The 19,267-nt window shown below is 48.9% G+C and overlaps 1 protein-coding gene across 1 annotated transcript in view; it reads right to left on the bottom strand.

Moving 5' to 3' along the window:
• LOC149430682 (transmembrane channel-like protein 8) overlaps positions 1-19,267 on the bottom strand; it is a 45,801-nt gene that overhangs the window by 12,505 nt on the left and 14,029 nt on the right. The window contains exons 4-10 of the mRNA XM_089666106.1: positions 16,064-16,204; positions 15,809-15,885; positions 14,797-14,936; positions 11,453-11,600; positions 10,393-10,563; positions 6,237-6,388; positions 1,544-1,664 (exon numbers count right to left, since the gene is read on the bottom strand). Of these exons, the coding sequence (XP_089522232.1) occupies positions 1,544-1,664; positions 6,237-6,388; positions 10,393-10,563; positions 11,453-11,600; positions 14,797-14,936; positions 15,809-15,885; positions 16,064-16,204 (950 nt within the window). The remainder of the gene's footprint in view (positions 1-1,543; positions 1,665-6,236; positions 6,389-10,392; positions 10,564-11,452; positions 11,601-14,796; positions 14,937-15,808; positions 15,886-16,063; positions 16,205-19,267) is intronic.

Here is a 19,267-nt window from a genome sequence, read left to right as displayed (position 1 = left end):
GCGTCTAACAAATGATGACTGATCTGTATGTTCATGAGGGAAATAGGGATTTGATCCCCTATCATTCAGCAGGATTTCTGGCTACCAGGTGTCTTTCATACAGGTAACAAGCTGAGATTAGAAGCAGTCTCCTAACCACTTCCAGTCCAGACACTTTCACCCCCTTCCAGTCCGGACACTTTCACCCCCTTCCAGTCTGGACACTTTCCTCCCCTTCCAGTCCGCACACTTTCACCCCCTTCCTGTCCGGACACTTTCACCCCCTTCCAGTGTGGACACTTTCACCCCTTCCAGTCCGGACACTTTCACCCCTTCCAGTCCGGACACTTTCACCCCCTTCCAGTCTGGACACTTTCACCCCCTTCCAGTCCTGACACTTTCACCCCCCTTCCAGTCTGGACACTTTCCCCCCCTTCCAGTCTGGACACTTTCACCCCCTTCCAGTCTGGACACTTTCACCCCTTCCTGTCCGGACACTTTCACCCCTTCCTGTCCGGACACTTTCACCCCCTTCCAGTCCGGACACTTTCACCCCCTTCCAGTCCGGACACTTTCCCCCCCTTCCAGTCCGGACACTTTCACCCCCTTCCAGTCTGGACACTTTCACCCCCTTCCAGTCTGGACATTTTCATCCCCCTTCCAGTCCGGACATTTTCCCCCATTCCAGTCCGGACACTTTTACCCCCTTCCAGTCCGGACACTTTCCCCCCCTTCCAGTCCGGACACTTTCCCCCCCTTCCAGTCCGGACACTTTCACCCCCTTCCTGTTCAGGCCAATTTTCAGCTTTCACTTGTGGTCATTGGGAAGAATTACCCGCTTACAGATTGCTAAAAAGATCAATGGTGTCAGTGGGAACTTACCCGAGAGGCAACAATTGCTCATTGCTCAAGGAACCCCTGACAACCTCTGGAGGAACCCTGATCTAGCCCCTTTCATTCATTGGATTTCATTTCTTTCAATCCTGAAGGCTCAGCATCTCATGTGGGTGTTACCTATGCAAATACCACCTGCCTAGGAACACCCACTCCTCCAGACTGACACTCACTCACCAAGGCATTTATTTGCATAACTCCTCCCAAGAGCCCGCCCACTGCTTTCATCAAGGCTGGGGGCTCTTTTGAGGAGTACAGAGACTGGGTGCTGTGATGTTTTCCAGAAGCCAGCACGCTGCAGGCCCCTCCCACCAGCCATGATCTGCACGAATAGCATAGAGAAGCACAGAGACCAATATGTGTCTATAATAAGGATTGTAACATCATCATTTGATGAAGGAACCAGGAGAGGCGAACTACAAGCAGAATGAACTTAAGCTGTAAAGGAAACCTGTTTTATGAAAATTGCTGAGCTTCTCCTGAAAAGTGCCAGCCATGCGCCCAATGTCCTGAACCTGTAAATCCAATAAATTCACTGACCTGCAAAACGTATGCAGATTGAGGGCTGTCACTTCTATTCTGCTCCGTGTATAATGTCTATGTGCCATTAAAACAACTTTAAAATATAATTTTTTGGTCTTGAATCCCCACACCACATACCGTGCTTTACCTTGAATTGAGAGTTGTATCCGCAGGTCCTACAGGGCACCGGACTGCCCCCCAGGCACAGAAACTTCTGACCCAGAGAAAAGAAGAAGATTCCCAGAGCTCCAAGCCTAAGGAAGACACACCTGGGCAAGGAGTAAGGTGATACGTGTCTGTTAGTAGTGCTGCCATTAGTAATCATGGGGCCCCGTACAGCCAGACTGACAGGGCCCCCAACCCCAGGAGCACCTCTTCCCCCCCAAAGTCTTGCAAAAAGTATTTTATGTACTTACCTGCTAGTGACATTGGCAGTCTACAGGCTGCAATAAAAGGTAATGTGTGCTGCTGTACAGAGGGGGGCATGCTTTTCCCTGGACCTGTGTAGTGCAGGTGGGAACTGTGTAGAGCCTGTAGGAGGCGAGATATCTATAGAGAGTGCAGAGTGGGGGCCACTTTTCATTCACTGCTTAAACCAGCTCTGCAATCTAGTGGTGACTCTGATGGGGAGGCCTTGCAATCAGCTTAGGCCAGCTACTGCCTCCACAGGTACTACCATCATTCCCCAGCTCCAAGCTGGACTCACAAGCAAATGGGTAGTCCAGGCCTGGTATACGAGTACTGTCTGTGATTGACGAGAAGGGTAATACAGAGATAGGGTTGGCAGGAAGACTGATGGGGTGAGGGGGGTGGTAGGAACGGTAATTCAGAGACAAGGGTAGCAGGAAGGGTAGTGCGGTGATGGAGGTGGCAGGAAGGGTTATACAGGTGATGTGGTGGCAGAAAGGGTCATCTAGAACAGCAGAGATAAGGGAGGTAGGAATGGTAATATGGTGATGGGGGTGGCAGGAAGGGTAATACAGGTGATGGGGTTTGTGGGAAAAGTAATGCAGTTATGTGGTTGGTGGGAAGAGTAGTGTGGTAATGGGGTTGGTGGGAACAGAAATGCAGTGATGGGATTGGTGGGAACGGAAATGCAGTGATGGGATTGATGGGAAGGGTATTGTGGTTATGGGAGTGGCAGGAAGGGTAACGTGGTGATAGAGTTGGTGGGAAGGATAATGCAGTGATTAGGTTGGTGGAAAAAGTAATGCTATGATGGGATTGGTGGTAAGTGTAATGCGGTGATGGGGTTTGTGGGAAGGGTAATGTGGTGATGGGGTTAATGGAAAGAGCAGTGCAGAAATGGGGTTGGTTGGAAGGGTAATGCAGCGATGAGATTAGTAGGAAGGATACTTGTGGTGATAGAGTTGGTAGGAAGGATAATGCAGTGATGGGATTGGTAGGAAGGATACTGGTGGTGATAGAGTTGGTAGGAAGGATAATGCAGTGATGGGATTGGTAGGAAGGAAACTGGTGGTGATAGAGTTGGTGGGAAAGATAATGCAGTGATGGGATTGGTAGGAAGGATACTGGTGGTGATAGAGTTGGTTGGAAGGGTAATGCAGTGATGAGATTAGTAGGAAGGATACTGGTGGTGATAAGAGTTGGTTGGAAGGATAATGCAGTGATGGGATTGGTAGGAAGGATACTGGTGGTGATAGAGTTGGTTGGAAGGGTAATGCAGTGATGGGATTGGTAGGAAGGATACTGGTGGTGATAAGAGTTGGTTGGAAAGGATAATGCAGTGATGGGATTGGTAGGAAGGATACTGGTGGTGATAGAGTTGGTTGGAAGGGTAATGCAGCGATGAGATTAGTAGGAAGGATACTGGTGGTGATAAGAGTTGGTTGGAAGGGTAATGCAGTGATGGGATTGGTAGGAAGGATACTGGTGGTGATAAGAGTTGGTTGGAAGGGTAATGCAGTGATGGGATTGGTAGGAAGGATACTGGTGGTGATAGAGTTGGTTGGAAGGGTAATGCAGTGATGGGATTGGTAGGAAGGATACTGGTGGTGATAGAGTTGGTAGGAAGGATAATGCAGTGATGGGATTGGTAGGAAGGATATTGGTGGTGATAGAGTTGATAGGAAGGATAATGCAGTGATGGGATTGGTAGGAAGGATACTGGTGGTGATAGAGTTGGTTGGAAGGGTAATGCAGTGATTAGGTTAGTGGAAAAGGTAATGCTGTGATGGGATTAATGAGAAATGTAATGGGACTGGCGGGAAGGTTAATAGGGTGATAGGGTAGGAGGGAAGGGTAAGGATGTGAAGGACAGCATTCTTGGATCTTCAACTATATGCAACCATCTTTCAGCTGCAAAACCAATATGGAATAGTAATGTAGAAATAGGGGTGGCAGGAAAGGTAATGTGGTTATAGGGTTGGTGGGAAGGATAATGCAGTGATTGGATTGGGGGAAGGGTGATGTCTTGGTGGGGTTAGTGGAAAAGGTAATGTGGTGATGGGGATGGTCGGAAGGGTTATGCAGAGATAGGGGTGGCAGGAAGGGTAATGCAGGATTGGGATTGGTGGGAAGAGTAATGAGGCAATGGGGTTGGTGGGAAAGGTGATGTGTTGGTGGGATTAGCTGGAAGGGTAATGCCCTGATAGGGTTGGTGATGTAAGGATGTGAGGGGCAGGGTTCTAGAGTAATGAGGTAATGGGGTTTGTGGGAAGGGTAGTGCAGCAATGGGGTTGGTGGGAAAGGCAATGCAGTGATGGGATTGGTGGGAAGAGTGGGAAGGGTATTGTGGTGATGAGAGTGGCAGGAAGGGTAATGTGGTGTTGGGGAAGGTGGGAAGAATAATACAGTGATTACGTTTGTGGAAAAAGTAATGTGTGATAGGACTGGTGGGAAAGGGTTCTAGAGTAATTCTAGAGTAATGAGGTAATATGGTTTGTGCGAAGGGTAATGCAGTGATGAGATTGGTCGGAAGGGTTGTGCTGTAATGGGGTTGGTGTGAAGGGTAATGCAGTGATGAGATTGGTGGGAAAGGTAGTGTGGTAATGGGGTTGGTGGGAAGGGTAATGCAGTGATGAGATTGGTGGGAAAGATAGTGTGGTAATGGGGTTGGTGGGAAGGGTAATGCAGTGATGGGGTTGATAGGAAGAGTTGTGCGGTAATGGGGTTGGTTGGAAGGGTAATTCAGTGATGAGATTGGTGGGAAGGGTAGAGCGGTAATGGGGTTGGTTGGAAGTTTAATTCAATGATGGGACTGGTGGGAAGGGTAGTGCGGTAACTGGGTTGGTGGGAAGGGTAATGCAGTCACGGGGTTGATGGGAAAATGAGTGCTGTATTGGGGTTTGTGGGAAGGGTAATGTAGTGGTGAGATTGGTCGGGAGGGTAGTGCGGTAATGGGTTTGGTTGGAAGGGTAATGAAGTTATGGGAGTGGTGGGAAGGGTAGTGCGGTAATGGAGTTGGTGGGAAGGGTAATGTAGTGTTAGGGTTGTTGGAAAGGGTAGTGCGGTAATGGGTTTGGATGGAAAGGTAATGCAGCAATGAGATTGGTGCAAAGGGTAGTACGGTAATGGGTTTGGTTGAAAGGGTAATGCAGCAATGGGACTGGTGGGAAGGGCAGTGCAGTAATGGGTTTGGTGGGAGGGGTAATGCAGTGATGGGGTTGACAGAAAGAGTTGTGCGGTAATGGGGTTGGTTGGAAGGGTAATGCCGTGATGAGATTGGTGGGTAGGGTAGTGCGGTAATGGGGTTGGTGGGAAGATTAGTACGGTAATTATGTTGGTGGGAAGGGTAATGCAGTGATGAGATTGGTGGGAAGAGTAGTGGGGTAATGGGGTTGGTTGGAAGGGTTATTTAATGATGGGACGGGTGGGAAGGGTAGTGCGGTGATAGGGTTAATGGGAAAAGTCATGAGGAAATGAGGTTGGTTGAAATGGTAATGCAGATATGAGATTGGTGGGAAGTGTAGTGTGATAATGGGGTTGGTGGGAAGGGTAGTGCAGTGACTGGGTTGATGGGGAGAGCAGTGTGGTAATGGGATTGGTGGAAGGGTAATGCAGTGATGGGGTTGGTGAGAAGGGCAATGCGGTGATGGGGTTGGCGGGAAGGGTAATGGGGTGATGCGGTTGGTGGGAAGGGTAATGCGGTGATGGGGTTGGCGGGAAGGGTAATAGGGTGATGCGGTTGGTGGGAAGGGTAATGCGGTGATGGGGTTGGCGGGAAGGGTAATAGGGTGATGCGATTGGTGGGAAGGGTAATGAGGTGATAGGGTTGGCGGGAAGGGTAATGGGGTGATGGGGTTGGTGAGATGGGTAATGGGGTGATGCGGTTGGTGGGAAGGGTAATGGGGTGATGGGGTTGGTGAGAAGGGTAATTGGGTGATGGAGTTGGTTCGAACAGTAATAGGGTGAAAGGATTGGTGGGATGGGTAATGGGGTGTTTTGGTTGGTGGGAAGGATAATACAATGATGACATTGATGGGAAGGGTAAAGCAGGTAAGGGATTGGTGGGAAGGGTAATGTGGTGATGGGGTTGGTCTCTTATGTCGATTCATTCTTGTTTATTTCTGTAGATATCTTGATATTTAAGCCTTTCTCAGTTCTGAAGAAGCGGGGAAATGTGCGAAACACGTTGACTGATGCTTGAACTTGGATGCAATGTTGCAATGAGACATTATTTTCAAAAGTGATTTTATGGAATAAGTGGATTTTAATGACTATAAAGTATTGCTGTCTATTTTTATATTTACGTGTAAAACGTTCATTGCAAACATTTCTGTGGCCGTCCATGGAAACCCCTTCTTCTTCTACCATATTTAGTAGTCGAATGTGATCCATACATGCAGTATAATTCATCTACAATCGTTTTTACGACTGACCTGATCAGGGTGAGGGTGATCTCCGCACGGGGTGACTGACCCTCAAATTTCACCAGCAGCATAAAGAACTGAGGCAGGATGAAGAGAACCAGCGAGATGACAATCGGGGCGAGATACTGGATCACCAGTCCAGCAACTGGACTACCCGACCTCTGCGGGACAAAGAAAAACGTTACAAAGACTGGATGAAAAAAAAACAAAAAAAACAAACAAACAAAAATACATCAATAAAATAAAACTCCTAAACTCGGCGTTGATCCAGAGGAAGGTTAAAAAAATCCATTAAAGTACAGTCCAACTTCCTCCCGATTCATTTATTTCCTGGATCCTCCATTCCGGGGGGGGGGGGGGTGGTATTTGCGAAAACTGGTGCACGCAGAATCTGGTGCAGCTCTGCATAGTAACCAATCAGCTTCCAGGTTTTATTGTCAAAGCTTAACTGAACAAGCTGAAGCTAGAAGCTGATTGGTTACTATGCACAGCTGCAAAAGATTCTGCAAGCACCAGTTTTAGTAAATCTCCACGCCCCCCCCCCCCCAAGGTGTTATTTCTGATAAATGATAATAACTGATTATATCTGAATTAAAAAAACACACCAAGCTTTTTTTGATGCAATCTACAGAGATGATGGAACCAAAAAGACTATTCCATGTTGTCACCGCTTTTACTGTGAAGAACCCTTTGCATAGGCAAAGGTTAATCCTTCCTTTCAGATGCAAGCAGCACCCCTCATCATTTTGCATTGACCTTCAAACTTTGCACCGAGTTTACTATATGGACCATTTATATATTAATAAGGCTCCATGCACACTGTGGGGGGGCCTTTTACTACGTTTTACCGCATTTTTCAGAGTTAGAGCGTTTTACAGCTATAAGCCCTCATGCACACGGGACGCATTCACTATATTCAGTCTCTCCGGACCCTGTATTCACTATATCCGCTCTCCCTGGACCCCGCATTCACTATATCCGCTCTCCCCGGACCCCGCATTCACTATATCCCCTCTCCCCGGACCCCGCATTCACTATATCCCCTCTCCCCGGACCCTGCATTCACTATATCCGCTCTCCCCGGACCCCGCATTCACTATATCCGCTCTCCCCGGACCCGGCATTCACTATATCCGCTCTCCCCGGACCCTGCATTCACTATATCCGCTCTCCCTGGACCCCGCATTCACTATATCCGGTCTCCCCGGACCCCGCATTCACTATATCCGCTCTCCCCGGACCCCGCATTCACTATATCCGCTCTCCCCGGACCCCGCATTCACTATATCCGCTCTCCCCGGACCCCGCATTCACTATATCCGCTCTCCCCGTACCCCGCATTCACTATATCTGCTCTCCCCGGACCCCGCATTCACTATATCCGCTCTCCCCGGACCCCGCATTCACTATATCCGCTCTCCCCGGACCCCGCATTCACTATATCCGCTCTCCCCGTACCCCGCATTCACTATATCCGCTCTCCCCGGACCCCGCATTCACTATATCCGCTCTCCCCGGACCCCGCATTCACTATATCTGGTCTCCCCGGACCCCGCATTCACTATATCCGCTCTCCCCGGACCCCGCATTCACTATATCCGCTCTCCCCGGACCCCGCATTCACTATATCTGGTCTCCTCGGACCCCGCATTCACTATATCCTCTCTGCTCGGACCCCGCATTCACTATATCCGCTCTCCCCAGGCCCTGTGTTCACTATATCCGCTCTCCTCGGACCCCGCATTCACTATATCTGCTCTTCCCGGACCCTGCATTCACTATATCCGCTCTCCACAGGCCCTGTGTTCACTATATCCGCTCTCCCCGGACCCTGCATTCACTATATCCTCTTTCCCCGGACCCTGCATTCACTATATCTGCTTTCCACAGGCCCTGTGTTCACTATATCCGCTCTCCCTGGACCCTGCATTCCCTATATCTGCTCTCCCCGGACCCCGCATTCACTTTATCTGGTCTCCCCGGACCCCACATTCACTATATCCGCTGTCCCCGGACCCCGCATTCACTATATCCGCTCTCCCCGGACCCCGCATTCACTATATCTGGTCTCCTCGGACCCCGCATTCACTATATCCGCTCTCCCCAGGCCCTGTGTTCACTATATCCGCTCTCCCCGGACCCTGCATTCACTATATCCGCTCTCCCCGGACCCCGCATTCACTTTATCTGCTCTCCCCGAACCCTGCATTCACTATATCCGCTCTCCCTGGACCCTGCATTCCCTATATCTGCTCTCCCCGGACCCTGCATTCACTATATCTGGTCTCCCACAGTACACAGACCATGAAAATGCAATTATTTTAGTAAATATAAACTGCTAAATACCTTTTTTCATCAGCATTATATAGCAGTCTTGTGACTTCTATCAGTGTCCAGCAGAGCACTGTTTACAGCTTGTAGGAGTTTTCATTCTCTTCTGATTGTCCTATGAGGCTGCAGGACCCCAGACCCTATGTCTGGACAGCACTGATTGGCACTGTGCTGATCACATGCACTCTCCCAAGACAAAAAACCCCAAAAACCTCTCTAGCAATACACACCCAAATGAGCATGTGCAGCTTGCCCCCAAGGCTCTGTTCTATTAGGAGATGAGTCGGGAACAGTAGAAGAAGAGGAGGATCAGAGAAGACAGGATTAAACATCCCTTTTACACAATTCGGAGGATTAACCCCTTAGGTTCCACAGTGAGTATAACAAGAATGCTTTCCTGTATATACAGACTGATTGTACTGTTGTGGGTTTAGTAACACTTTAAGTATTTGCCCAGTGAAAGTGCAGGTACATTTGTGAATGGGGCAAAAGTGGAATGTAATAGGCTGTATCTCCTGCTGTTCAAATGTAAATAATTGATTTTGAATATACAGCATTTGACCACTAGATGGAGCTAAGTGTTCCAGGAGATTCCTATGACCCTTTCCTCACCCTAGTGGCCACATGTGGTGTTTGTCATTTTAAATCAATGCCTTACCTGCAAACATCTGAGGATATAGCCTGTCGAGTCTTTTCTTCCAATGTACATCGATCCGGAATGCCAATCGCTGTACGAGATTTCTATGTGAGGCCCAGATCATGTGATCACTGATTGGCCAATCAGTGATCACATGAATAGGTGTAAGCAAGATGTCACTTCTGACATCATTGCTTGCTACGTGTGAAATCTGTGAATGATCACAGAGATCACATGGTACAGGGCCATTCACAACAGCCATGTACCATGTGACAAGCTGTGACCAATCACAGCTCACACAGTATTTCTCAATGGCTGCAAGAATGCAGCCAGAGAGATGGAGAAATGATTGCTTTTACAGCCTTTATGGGTATAAAAGCAATGTGTAAAAAAAAAAAAAATCTTCATCACCCCCCACAAGTAGTACAGTGTCATTATGGTGACACTGTACTGCTAGGGTGACAGTATGTTAAAAAACAAAACATAAAAAATAATATAACAAAATAAAATAAAAATGCAAAAAAATGTTTTTGAAAAATATAATTTTTGGTTATAAAGTAATTTGGGTAATTTTTTTTTTTACTAAAAAGATAACTGAATAAGTTTTGGCCAAGATTTATGAAGAAAGATTATTTATTTGCACTTTTTTCAAAATTTTTGTACATTTTCATTTATATAGCAAAAAAAATAAAAATCCCAGTGGTGAAAAAATACCACCAAAATAAAGTTTTATCTGTCTCAAAAAAGCTAAAAAATTCATATGGGTACAGTGTTGCATGACCGTGTAATTGTCATTCAAAGTGTGAGAGCGCTGAAAGCTGAAAATTGGCCTGGACAAGAAGGGGGTGAAAGTGTCCGGACTGGAAGGGGGTGAAAGTGTCCGGACTGGAAGGGGGTGAAAGTGTCCGGACTGGAAGGGGGGGAAAGCGTCCGGACTGGAAGGGGGAGAAAGTGTCCGGACTGGAAGGGGGTGAAAGTGTCCGGACTGGAAGGGGGTGAAAGTGTCCGGACTGGAAGGGGGTGAAAGTGTCCAGACTGGAAGGGGGTGAAAGTGTCCGGACTGGAAGGGGGTGAAAGTGTCCGGACTGGAAGGGGGTGAAAGTGTCCGGACTGGAAGGGGGTGAAAGTGTCCGGACTGGAAGGGGGTGAAAGTGTCCGGACCGGAAGTGGTTAATGAGATGATTCTGCGGTACTTACCTGCTGATAATCCTGAGAGATACCTGTGGCAACATATATGGAATAGAATCCACCCGCCATCATTGCCAGGATGACGCAGTTCAGCAGGACGCGAAGGATGACAACGCGCACCCTTTCATTAACAGACATTTGTGAATTTTCCCAAAACCAACGCTCCTCTGCCAGGTGAGACTGAAAAGAAGGGAAAGCATCTTACCAAAGATTGGCCGATAATCACACTTGTTCAACAAAGAAAGACAAAAATCTAAAAATAAATATAAATACAAAGCATATATGTGGTTTTGAGGGTGTATGGATCTGCTGCCCTCTACTGCCTTTGTTTGTGAATAACTGTGCTGCTTAAAATCGGTTAATTATGTATGCACTTCCTGTCTCTGAGAGGATGGGTTGAAAACCCCAGAGGAAGGAAGTAGAGGGTCTGGCACCACATGTCCTACCACGGAAGTGCTGCTGCTAAATCCAGACCAGAAGCAGGGATTATTAGGCAAGTGTTCCTATATTAAAAAGTTTTTAAAATGTTGCCCATATTTTCTGGGTGCATATATATTTATATACACTATATATAATATATATATGTACACAGTGGGTAAAAAAGTATTGAACACCGGTTTTATTATTATCATTATTATACAGGATTTATGGCGCCAACAGTTTGCTCAGCGCTTTACAATATAACGGGAAACTGAAAAAAGATATAAAACTCTCTTGATGCCGCCTCCCGGCCGTCTGTCTGCTGTGTTGCGATGACAGTTCTTAAATACTGTGATGATGTCACAAGGGGGTGGGGTTACCCTGCCCCTTGTGATGTCATCATGCACTGTATTTGGCCAAAGCATTGCACCTGACCTGTTGTCAGGTGCAATGCTTTGGCCAATCACAATGCACTGTCAGGGCGAACTGTGTATTGTGGGGCGTGGTGGGTGAGCAGCCCGCCGAACACCCTTACCTTTCATGTCTACAGCAAACACCCGAACGGCCAATGTTTGAGTCAAACTTACGTTCGACTCGAACATAAAGCCCATCACTAGTATTGAATAAAACAATTCCACAGAAAGTCCACCTTCAAGTCATTGCTGAGGCTTCGTTGTTTAAGCGATGACGTCCCAGCTCCTCGTACACAGAAATCCCAGCCGGTGAACACTCGGATGCTGATGGGGGTCCGGTAATCTCGGGTCCGGATTCGTCTCCGTGTTATCCCCTTCACTGTGCTGAGATGGCCGAAAAGAACAGAAAATGAAACATAAAGATTAATAGACTTTAGAATGTGAAATTGCGTATTTTGACCATCAAGGTCGCACCGTATAGACCAGCAATGGGCAAACTACGGCCCGGCGGACCTTTTAATCCGGCCCGTGGAGCGTGATACTGTCAGGATGGCTGTCAGGATGTGTGTAGGCGGGGCAGCGTGACGAACGTGAGGGGAGCTAGGCTCCTCTCATAGTCTGCCCTGAAGACCGGAACGGAGCGGGAACACGGCGAGAGGAACACGCGGAGCAAAGGTAAGTAAATTGACACAGGGGGGACTAGGGGACTTAATATGGGGGATGAATTAATATGGGGAATGAATTACTATATGGGGGATGAATTACTATGGGGGATGAATTACTATGGGGGATGAATTACTATGGGGGATGAATTACTATATGGGGGATGAATTACTATGGGGGATGAATTAGTATATGGGGGATGAATTACTATATGGGGATGAATTACTATGGGGGATGAATTACTATGGGGGATGAATTACTATATGGGGGATGAATTACTATGGGGGATGAATTACTATATGGGGGATGAATTACTATATGGGGGATGAATTACTATATGGGGGATGAATTACTATGGGGGATGAATTACTATATGGGGGATGAATTACTATGGGGGATGAATTACTATATGGGGGATTAATTACTATGGGGGATGAATTACTATGGGGGATGAATTACTATATGGGGGATGAATTACTATATGGGGGATGAATTACTATGGGGGATGAATTACTATGGGGGATGAATTACTATAGGGGGGATGAATTACTATGGGGGATGAATTACTATATGGGGGATTAATTACTATATGGGGGATTAATTACTATGCTTACTATGGGGGAATATTACTATACTTACTATGGATGACACATACACATCATTCATCTACTCTTGGTCCGGCCCCCGGGTCCAATATATGAACCCATTGCGGCCCTCAAGTCAAAAAGTTTGCCCACCCCTGGTACAGACGCTGATAGATGAATTCTGATTGGCTGCTTTTTGCAGGAATAGCCCATGGACACAGTGGCGTCCTGAGGCAGGTGCGGTGGGGGGTGGGGGGGTGACACCCAGGGGCGGATTGACAACTCATGGGGACCCCGGGCGATAGGGTATCATGGGGCCCCTGTGTCCTTGCCCAAACTCAAAAAAGCCTATGAAAAAGGTACCAGGGGCATCTCATGGGGCCCCCTACTGACTCCGGACCCGCTCCACGAAAAGGTAAGTTGTAAAGAAAGCCGACGATCCCCGCAGGATGGTTCGGATCTGCGGATTGGGGAGCTTAATGAATCAGACTCCGATCCATTATGCTCAATCCGCAGATCTGAACCATCCTGCGGGGATCGTCGGCATGCAACCTATACGGGGTGACACCGGACCCGCTCCACGAAAACGTAAGTTGTAAAGAAAGCCGACGATCCCCGCAGGATGGATCGGATCTGCTGATTGGGGAGGATAATGGATCGGAATACATCCTTCGGGGATCGTCGGAGGGGTGTCACGAAGTGTTACCGCACCGGGTGACACCAACCCTAGGGACGCCCCTGCATGGACAGATATTTCTTCGAGAGGGAGATATCTGCTCATTCCTGCCCAACTCTACTGAAGGCCAGAACCTTCCATGTTCCTTGGCCAGTGCATGCAGGAACTGAACAGATTACCCCCTGAGAGCCGCTGCTTGTGGGTCCTACCTATTCCCTGCACAGCCAGGCAACATGCATTTTCCCGACACAAGAAACAGTCCATGGACTTGTTTTTTCTTTATTTATTATGAAATGTAACCCCTCGCCTACCGGGCACTTATACCCCCTTCCTGTCCAGGCCAATTTTCAGCTTTCAGCGCTTTTGCACTTTGAATGACAATTGCGCAGTCATGCAACACTGTACCCATATGAATTTTTTTCATGCAAATAGAGCTTTCTTTTGGTGGTAATTTTCTCCTTCGTTGATGTGCAATGATGAGGCTGCACTGATAAGAAGCACTGATGGGCACTGATAGGCAGCACTGATGGGCACTGATAGGAGGCACTGATAGGTGGCACTGATGATGCTGCACTGATAGGTGGCATTGATGAGCACCGTTGAGGTGGCAAGGATAGGCAGCACTGATGGGCACTGTTGAGGTGGCATGGATAGGTAGCACTGATGGGCACTGTTGAGGTGGCAAGGATAGGCAGCACTGATGGGCACTGATTGGAGGCACTGATAGGTGGTACTGATGAGCTGGCACTGATGATGGTGCACTGATAGGCGGCACTGATGGGTGGTACTGTTGGGCAAATAGGCGGCAATGATAGGCAGCACTGATGGGCGGTATTGTTGGGCACTGATGGGCGGCACTGCTGGGCAGCACTAATGGGTGGCACTGCAAGGCACAGGTGGGTGGCACTGATGGGTACAGATGGATGGCACTGCTGGGCACAGGTGGGCGGCACTGCTGGACACTGATCATCAGGGCACTGATCATCAGTGCCCTGATCATCAGTGCCGATCACATCTCTGACAATTGCTGGCTATCGGCAGTACTTTCCTCAAGCTGGGACCCCTGAGTGGGTTTTCAGCAAAGTGACAACTTGTAGGAGCTCTTAGTCCCCTTTGTGAACAAAATACCAGCCCATCTGGCTATGGTATCTGATAACAGGGCAAGGGATTGGGTAAGCATTAAACTGTCTCCTGAAGACTTGCCAAGAGCTTCTCTCTGATAGGCCCTGGGGGCATAGAGGTCCTCATACTGTCCTTGTCCGTCCTGCAGCTGTGGATAGAACAAAATCCTTTTCACTTTCGGCTTCATTAGTCGCAGAGGAGATGGGGGAACAGACGTCCCTCCATCTCCTCTCTGCACAGGTGACAAAACTGGTGGAACAGGAAAGCCGGGGAATGGTAAGGAGGAGGGGGACCTGAGAAAGTGATCAGGTGGCTGTAAAGCTGCTTGGATCACCTTTACAGTAAAGCCAATCGCTGGCTGTAAAAGAATTATACCAGGATATATATATATATATATATATGTCCTATGAGCAGCAAGCGGTTACATTCTCCACCCCACTTGGCCTGAAGTAGTAAGTGATGGAAGACGGAGAAGGTGGTAAACATCCGTCTACAAGGGGCTTATTGGCAACGTTGACTATAAATGGGATCCTACCACTGGAGGAGGCCGAGCCCGCCGACAGACAGGAAGAGGAGCGGGGTGAGCAGGTAAGTCAGCCGGGTGTTGAATGAAGAGTCTGATCCTGTCATCTCACTGTAATGTCCATAGAAAAGGTAAGTGTCTTCCATGAAGCCCTGAAAGATAAAAGATCCAACAATCATCTACTCTATAGAAGGTTTCATCTTCCAGTTCTGCACATAAAGAACACCGCGTTACTTTACAGCTGCTGCAAACAAAACGGCAAAAGAGTGCACCAGTAGCAGGCCCAGACTGGAAGCCTGGCAGCTCTGGTGTTTGTCAGAAGAGATGTAGGTTGACTTCATACTCATATGCAGGGCTGTGGATAAGGGGGTTCCACCAGTCCTGTACGGAGCCCAAGCCATCAGGGGGTAACTAGGTAAATCGGATATGGGTAGGGAGGGTCATTGGCACAACATGGGGGGGGGGGAATTACTGGAACCAATCCCCTGTATGGCTCTCTCTGCAGCAGCTGAAAGCCGGCTTCTTCTCCTCTCCCTCCCCCCCGTCGGCCTTTTAGCTGCTGCAGAGAGAGCCATACAGGGGATCGGTTCCAGTAACTGCCCCCTCCACATGAAAGAAAAATATATTTGAAATATATTTAAAAAATATTCTTCCCAAATATATCAACATATATTTGAAATGCTACAATTTTGGCCATATTCAATATATTTCAAAATATATTTCAATACACAGCAGAGTGGCGGGCTGATGGTCCAGACTGGGCTGTCAGTAGGTCCGGATCTAGACCGTGGTCCACCATTTAGTGAAGGCTGCTCTATCATAAGAAGGTATCTCCTCTCCATACAGCACAAATAAATTCACAGTATCATCTTTATATTTATTGGGGCGGGGGGGATATTGTAATATGTATATGGGAGTGCGGTGTGTAATTTATTTAGTTTTTAGTGAGGACAAGTCATCCACATTCATAGAACAGCTCTGTCTATTGCCTTAGTACAGGTCTTCATTGACCGATGTCACTCACTTCTCCGGTGAAGACGTCCAGTAGAACACCATGGAAGGATCTACTGGCAGAGGAAGTTGAGTTTCCACAAGGGGCTGCTGGGAGGAGAATGAAATACAAAGACGTTATCAAAATGATATATTGCAGTCCTCAAAAATATCTCTAAGATGTCAGCCACATCAGCACATTTAGACTACGCAAAGAGGATTCTGATTGGGTGTTAAGGACGGGTAATCTTAGCTACAACAATCCTCTACACAGAAGAAGACCTCCTACCATGAGGACGGTGAGTGGAGCCTCGGAGGAACGCGGTGGGAAGGATGACCAGGCCGGTGGTAAGGAGAAGCGATGTGAAATTCAGCAGAATCAGGAAACGCAGGAAGGAGAAATAGGAGCTGATACTGGAACCGAACTTCCCTGGTGCATGATGGGAAAACAATATTTTTTTTTTAGTTGGGTTAAGTCGATCTAAGTTATAACTGAATGACATTCAGTTAATTAAAGCTTTGTGTGACATAAACAACATTCATGTTTTTTCTTATAAAAAATACTGATTTGGCCTTTTTTACCTCCTTTGTTACATCTCAGCGCTGCCAATCTCCTCCATCTTCTTTCAGCCACTTGCTGTCTACATGAGCCCCAGCAGCAACCTCCCCTCTGCGCACCTCTACCTGATCAACCACTTCTCTAGCAGTTGTGTCCCCACCAGTCAAACAGCCTTGCCTTCCTTTCCCTCCCAGGGCACTCTCCCCCATCAACCACTCCTCTACCAGTTGTGTCCCCACCAGTCACACAGCCTCGCCTTCTTCCTTTCCCTCCCAGGGCACGCTCCCCCATCAACCACTCCTCTACCAGTTGTGTCCCCACCAGTCACACAGCCTCCCTTTCTTCCTTTTCCTCCCAGGGCACTCTCCCCCATCAACCATTCCTCTACTAGTTGTGGCCCCACCAGATGCACCAGGTCCCCATAGACCTCTTCTATCGTCAACAGTTCCCTTATTGGCCAAGTCCCCTCAAAGTAACACACATCCCCTTCTTCCCTCCCCTCTGCGCACCTCTACCTGATCAACCACTCCTCTACCAGTTGTGTCCCCACCAGTCACACAGCCTCCCCTTCTTCCTTTCCCTTCCAGGGCACTCTCCCCCATCAACCACTCCTCTACTAGTTGTGGCCCCACCAGATGCACCAGCTCCCCAGGGACCTCTTCTACCATCAACAGCTCCCTTATTGGCCAAGTCCCCTCAAAGTAATACACATCCCCTCCCTCCCCTCTGGGCACCTCTACCCGATCAACCACTCCTCTACCAGTTGTGTCCCCACCAGTCACACAGCCTCGCCTTCTTCCTTTCCCTCCCAGGGCACGCTCCCCCATCAACCACTCCTCTACCAGTTGTGTCCCCACCAGTCACACAGCCTCCCTTTCTTCCTTTTCCTCCCAGGGCACTCGCCCCCATCAACCATTCCTCTACTAGTTGTGGCCCCACTAGATGCACCAGCTCCCCATAGACCTCTTCTATCGTCAACAGCTCCCTTATTGGCCAAGTCCCCTCAAAGTAACACACATCCCCTTCTTCCCTCCCCTCTGCGTACCTCTACCTGATCAACCACTCCTCTACCAGTTGTGTCCCCACCAGTCACAAAGCCTCCCCTTCTTCCTTTCCCTCCCAGGGCACTCTCCCCCATCAACCACTCCTCTACTAGTTGTGGCCCCACCAGATGCACCAGCTCCCCAGGGATCTCCTCTACCGTCAACAGCTCTCTTATTGGCCACGTCCCCTCAAAGTAACACACATCCCCTCCCTCCCCTCTGGGCACCTCTACCCGATCAACCACTCCTCTACCAGTTGTGTCCCCACCAGTCACACAGCCTCGCCTTCTTCCTTTCCCTCCCAGGGCATTCTACCCCATCAACCACTCCTCTACCAGTTGTGTCCCCACCAGAAGCACCAGCTCCCCTGGGACCTCTTCTACCGTCAACCGCTCTCTTATTGGTTAAGTCTCCTCAAAGTAACATACATCCCCTTCCTCCCTCCCCTCTGGGCACCTCTACCCGATCAACCACTCCTCTACCGGCTGTGTTCCTCATGGATCTCTTCTCCCATCAACCACTCCTCTACTGACCATGTCCCCAGCAGTCCCACAGCCCCCCCTTCCCTCCAGGCACCTCTCTCCCCGTACATAGCTCTCCCAAAAACCATTCCTCTACTGCCCATGCCCCTACTAGTTACACAGCCCTACCCCCTTTCCTTTCACCCAGGCAAATCTCCCCCATCAACTGTTCCTCTACCTCCCGTGTCCCCACCAGTCACACTGGCTCCCCAATGACCTCTTCTCCATCAACTGCTCCTCTACTGACTGTGTCTCCACCAGTCTCACCACCTTCTCACCCTTGGCACCCTTTCCCCATCAACTACTCCTCTACCAGTTGTGTCCCCACCAGTCGCAACAGCTCCCCAGGGACCTCTTCTTCCCGTCAACTGCTCCTTTATTGACCATGTCCCCTCAAGTCACACAGCCCCCCATTCCCTGGGCACCTCTACCCCATCAATCACTCCTCCACCAGTTGTGTCCACACCAGTCACACTGGTTCCCCAGGGATCTCTTCTCCCATTAACTGCTCCTGGAGTGACCGTGTCTCCACCAGTTACACCACCTTCTCACCCTGGGCACCTCTTCCCCATCAACTGCTTCTGTACAGGCTGCAGGGTGGTGGATAAGGGGGTACCACTAGTCCTCCTGTACTCGAACAAGACTGTCTGGGAGGCCCAGATTAGGGCATGGATGGTGATCGGCATGGCGAGGCGAGCAATTACTTGGACTGATCCCCTGTATGGCTCTCTCTGCAGCAGCTGAAAACTGGCTTCTTCTGTCCTTCCAGTTGGCCTTCAGCTGCTACAGAGAGAGCCATAAAAAAGGGAATCGGTTTTAGTAATTGCCCCTCTCCCACCGGTAGCACCCAACAACCTCCCTGTGCACCATACGTTTCCCCTGCTGCCCAGGCCCCCCCCCCCCCCCCCCCCCCAGTGCGGCTGGATTCCATCCTCTCCTCTCCACCAGCAGTTGCAGGCACACAACAGGATGGAGAGTGGGGGAAGAGTCTGATAAATATGTAATTCGTTTCCTGAATTAACACAATGATGAGTGATCAGTACCAATCACTCACTGTGTTCATTCATAACTGAAGCATAGTAAACTGTGTTTTTTTTTTATTTTTTTGGGGGGAGCTGTCAGGTTGGCTGTATGGGGTCTCGTGGTTTCTAACAGCACCCCACCAGTGACAAAGTCCCACCCCCTTCCTTTTCCACAGGGCAACTCTCCTCCATCAACTGCTCCTCTGGAACCATGTCCCCACCTGTCATACCGCCTTCCTGCCCCGGGCACCGCTCCCCAATCAACGGATCTTCTGCAAGCCATGTCCCCACTTGTCACACCCCCCTTTCCTCAATGGGCACCTCTTCCCCATCAACCACATCTATACC

This window comes from Staurois parvus, unplaced genomic scaffold (assembly GCF_062004578.1).
Source record: "Staurois parvus isolate SC_StPar_1 unplaced genomic scaffold, SC_StPar_1.0 ptg002528l, whole genome shotgun sequence".
NCBI classification, from domain to species: Eukaryota; Metazoa; Chordata; class Amphibia; order Anura; family Ranidae; genus Staurois; species Staurois parvus.
This window is presented reverse-complemented; position numbering and strand designations above follow the sequence as displayed.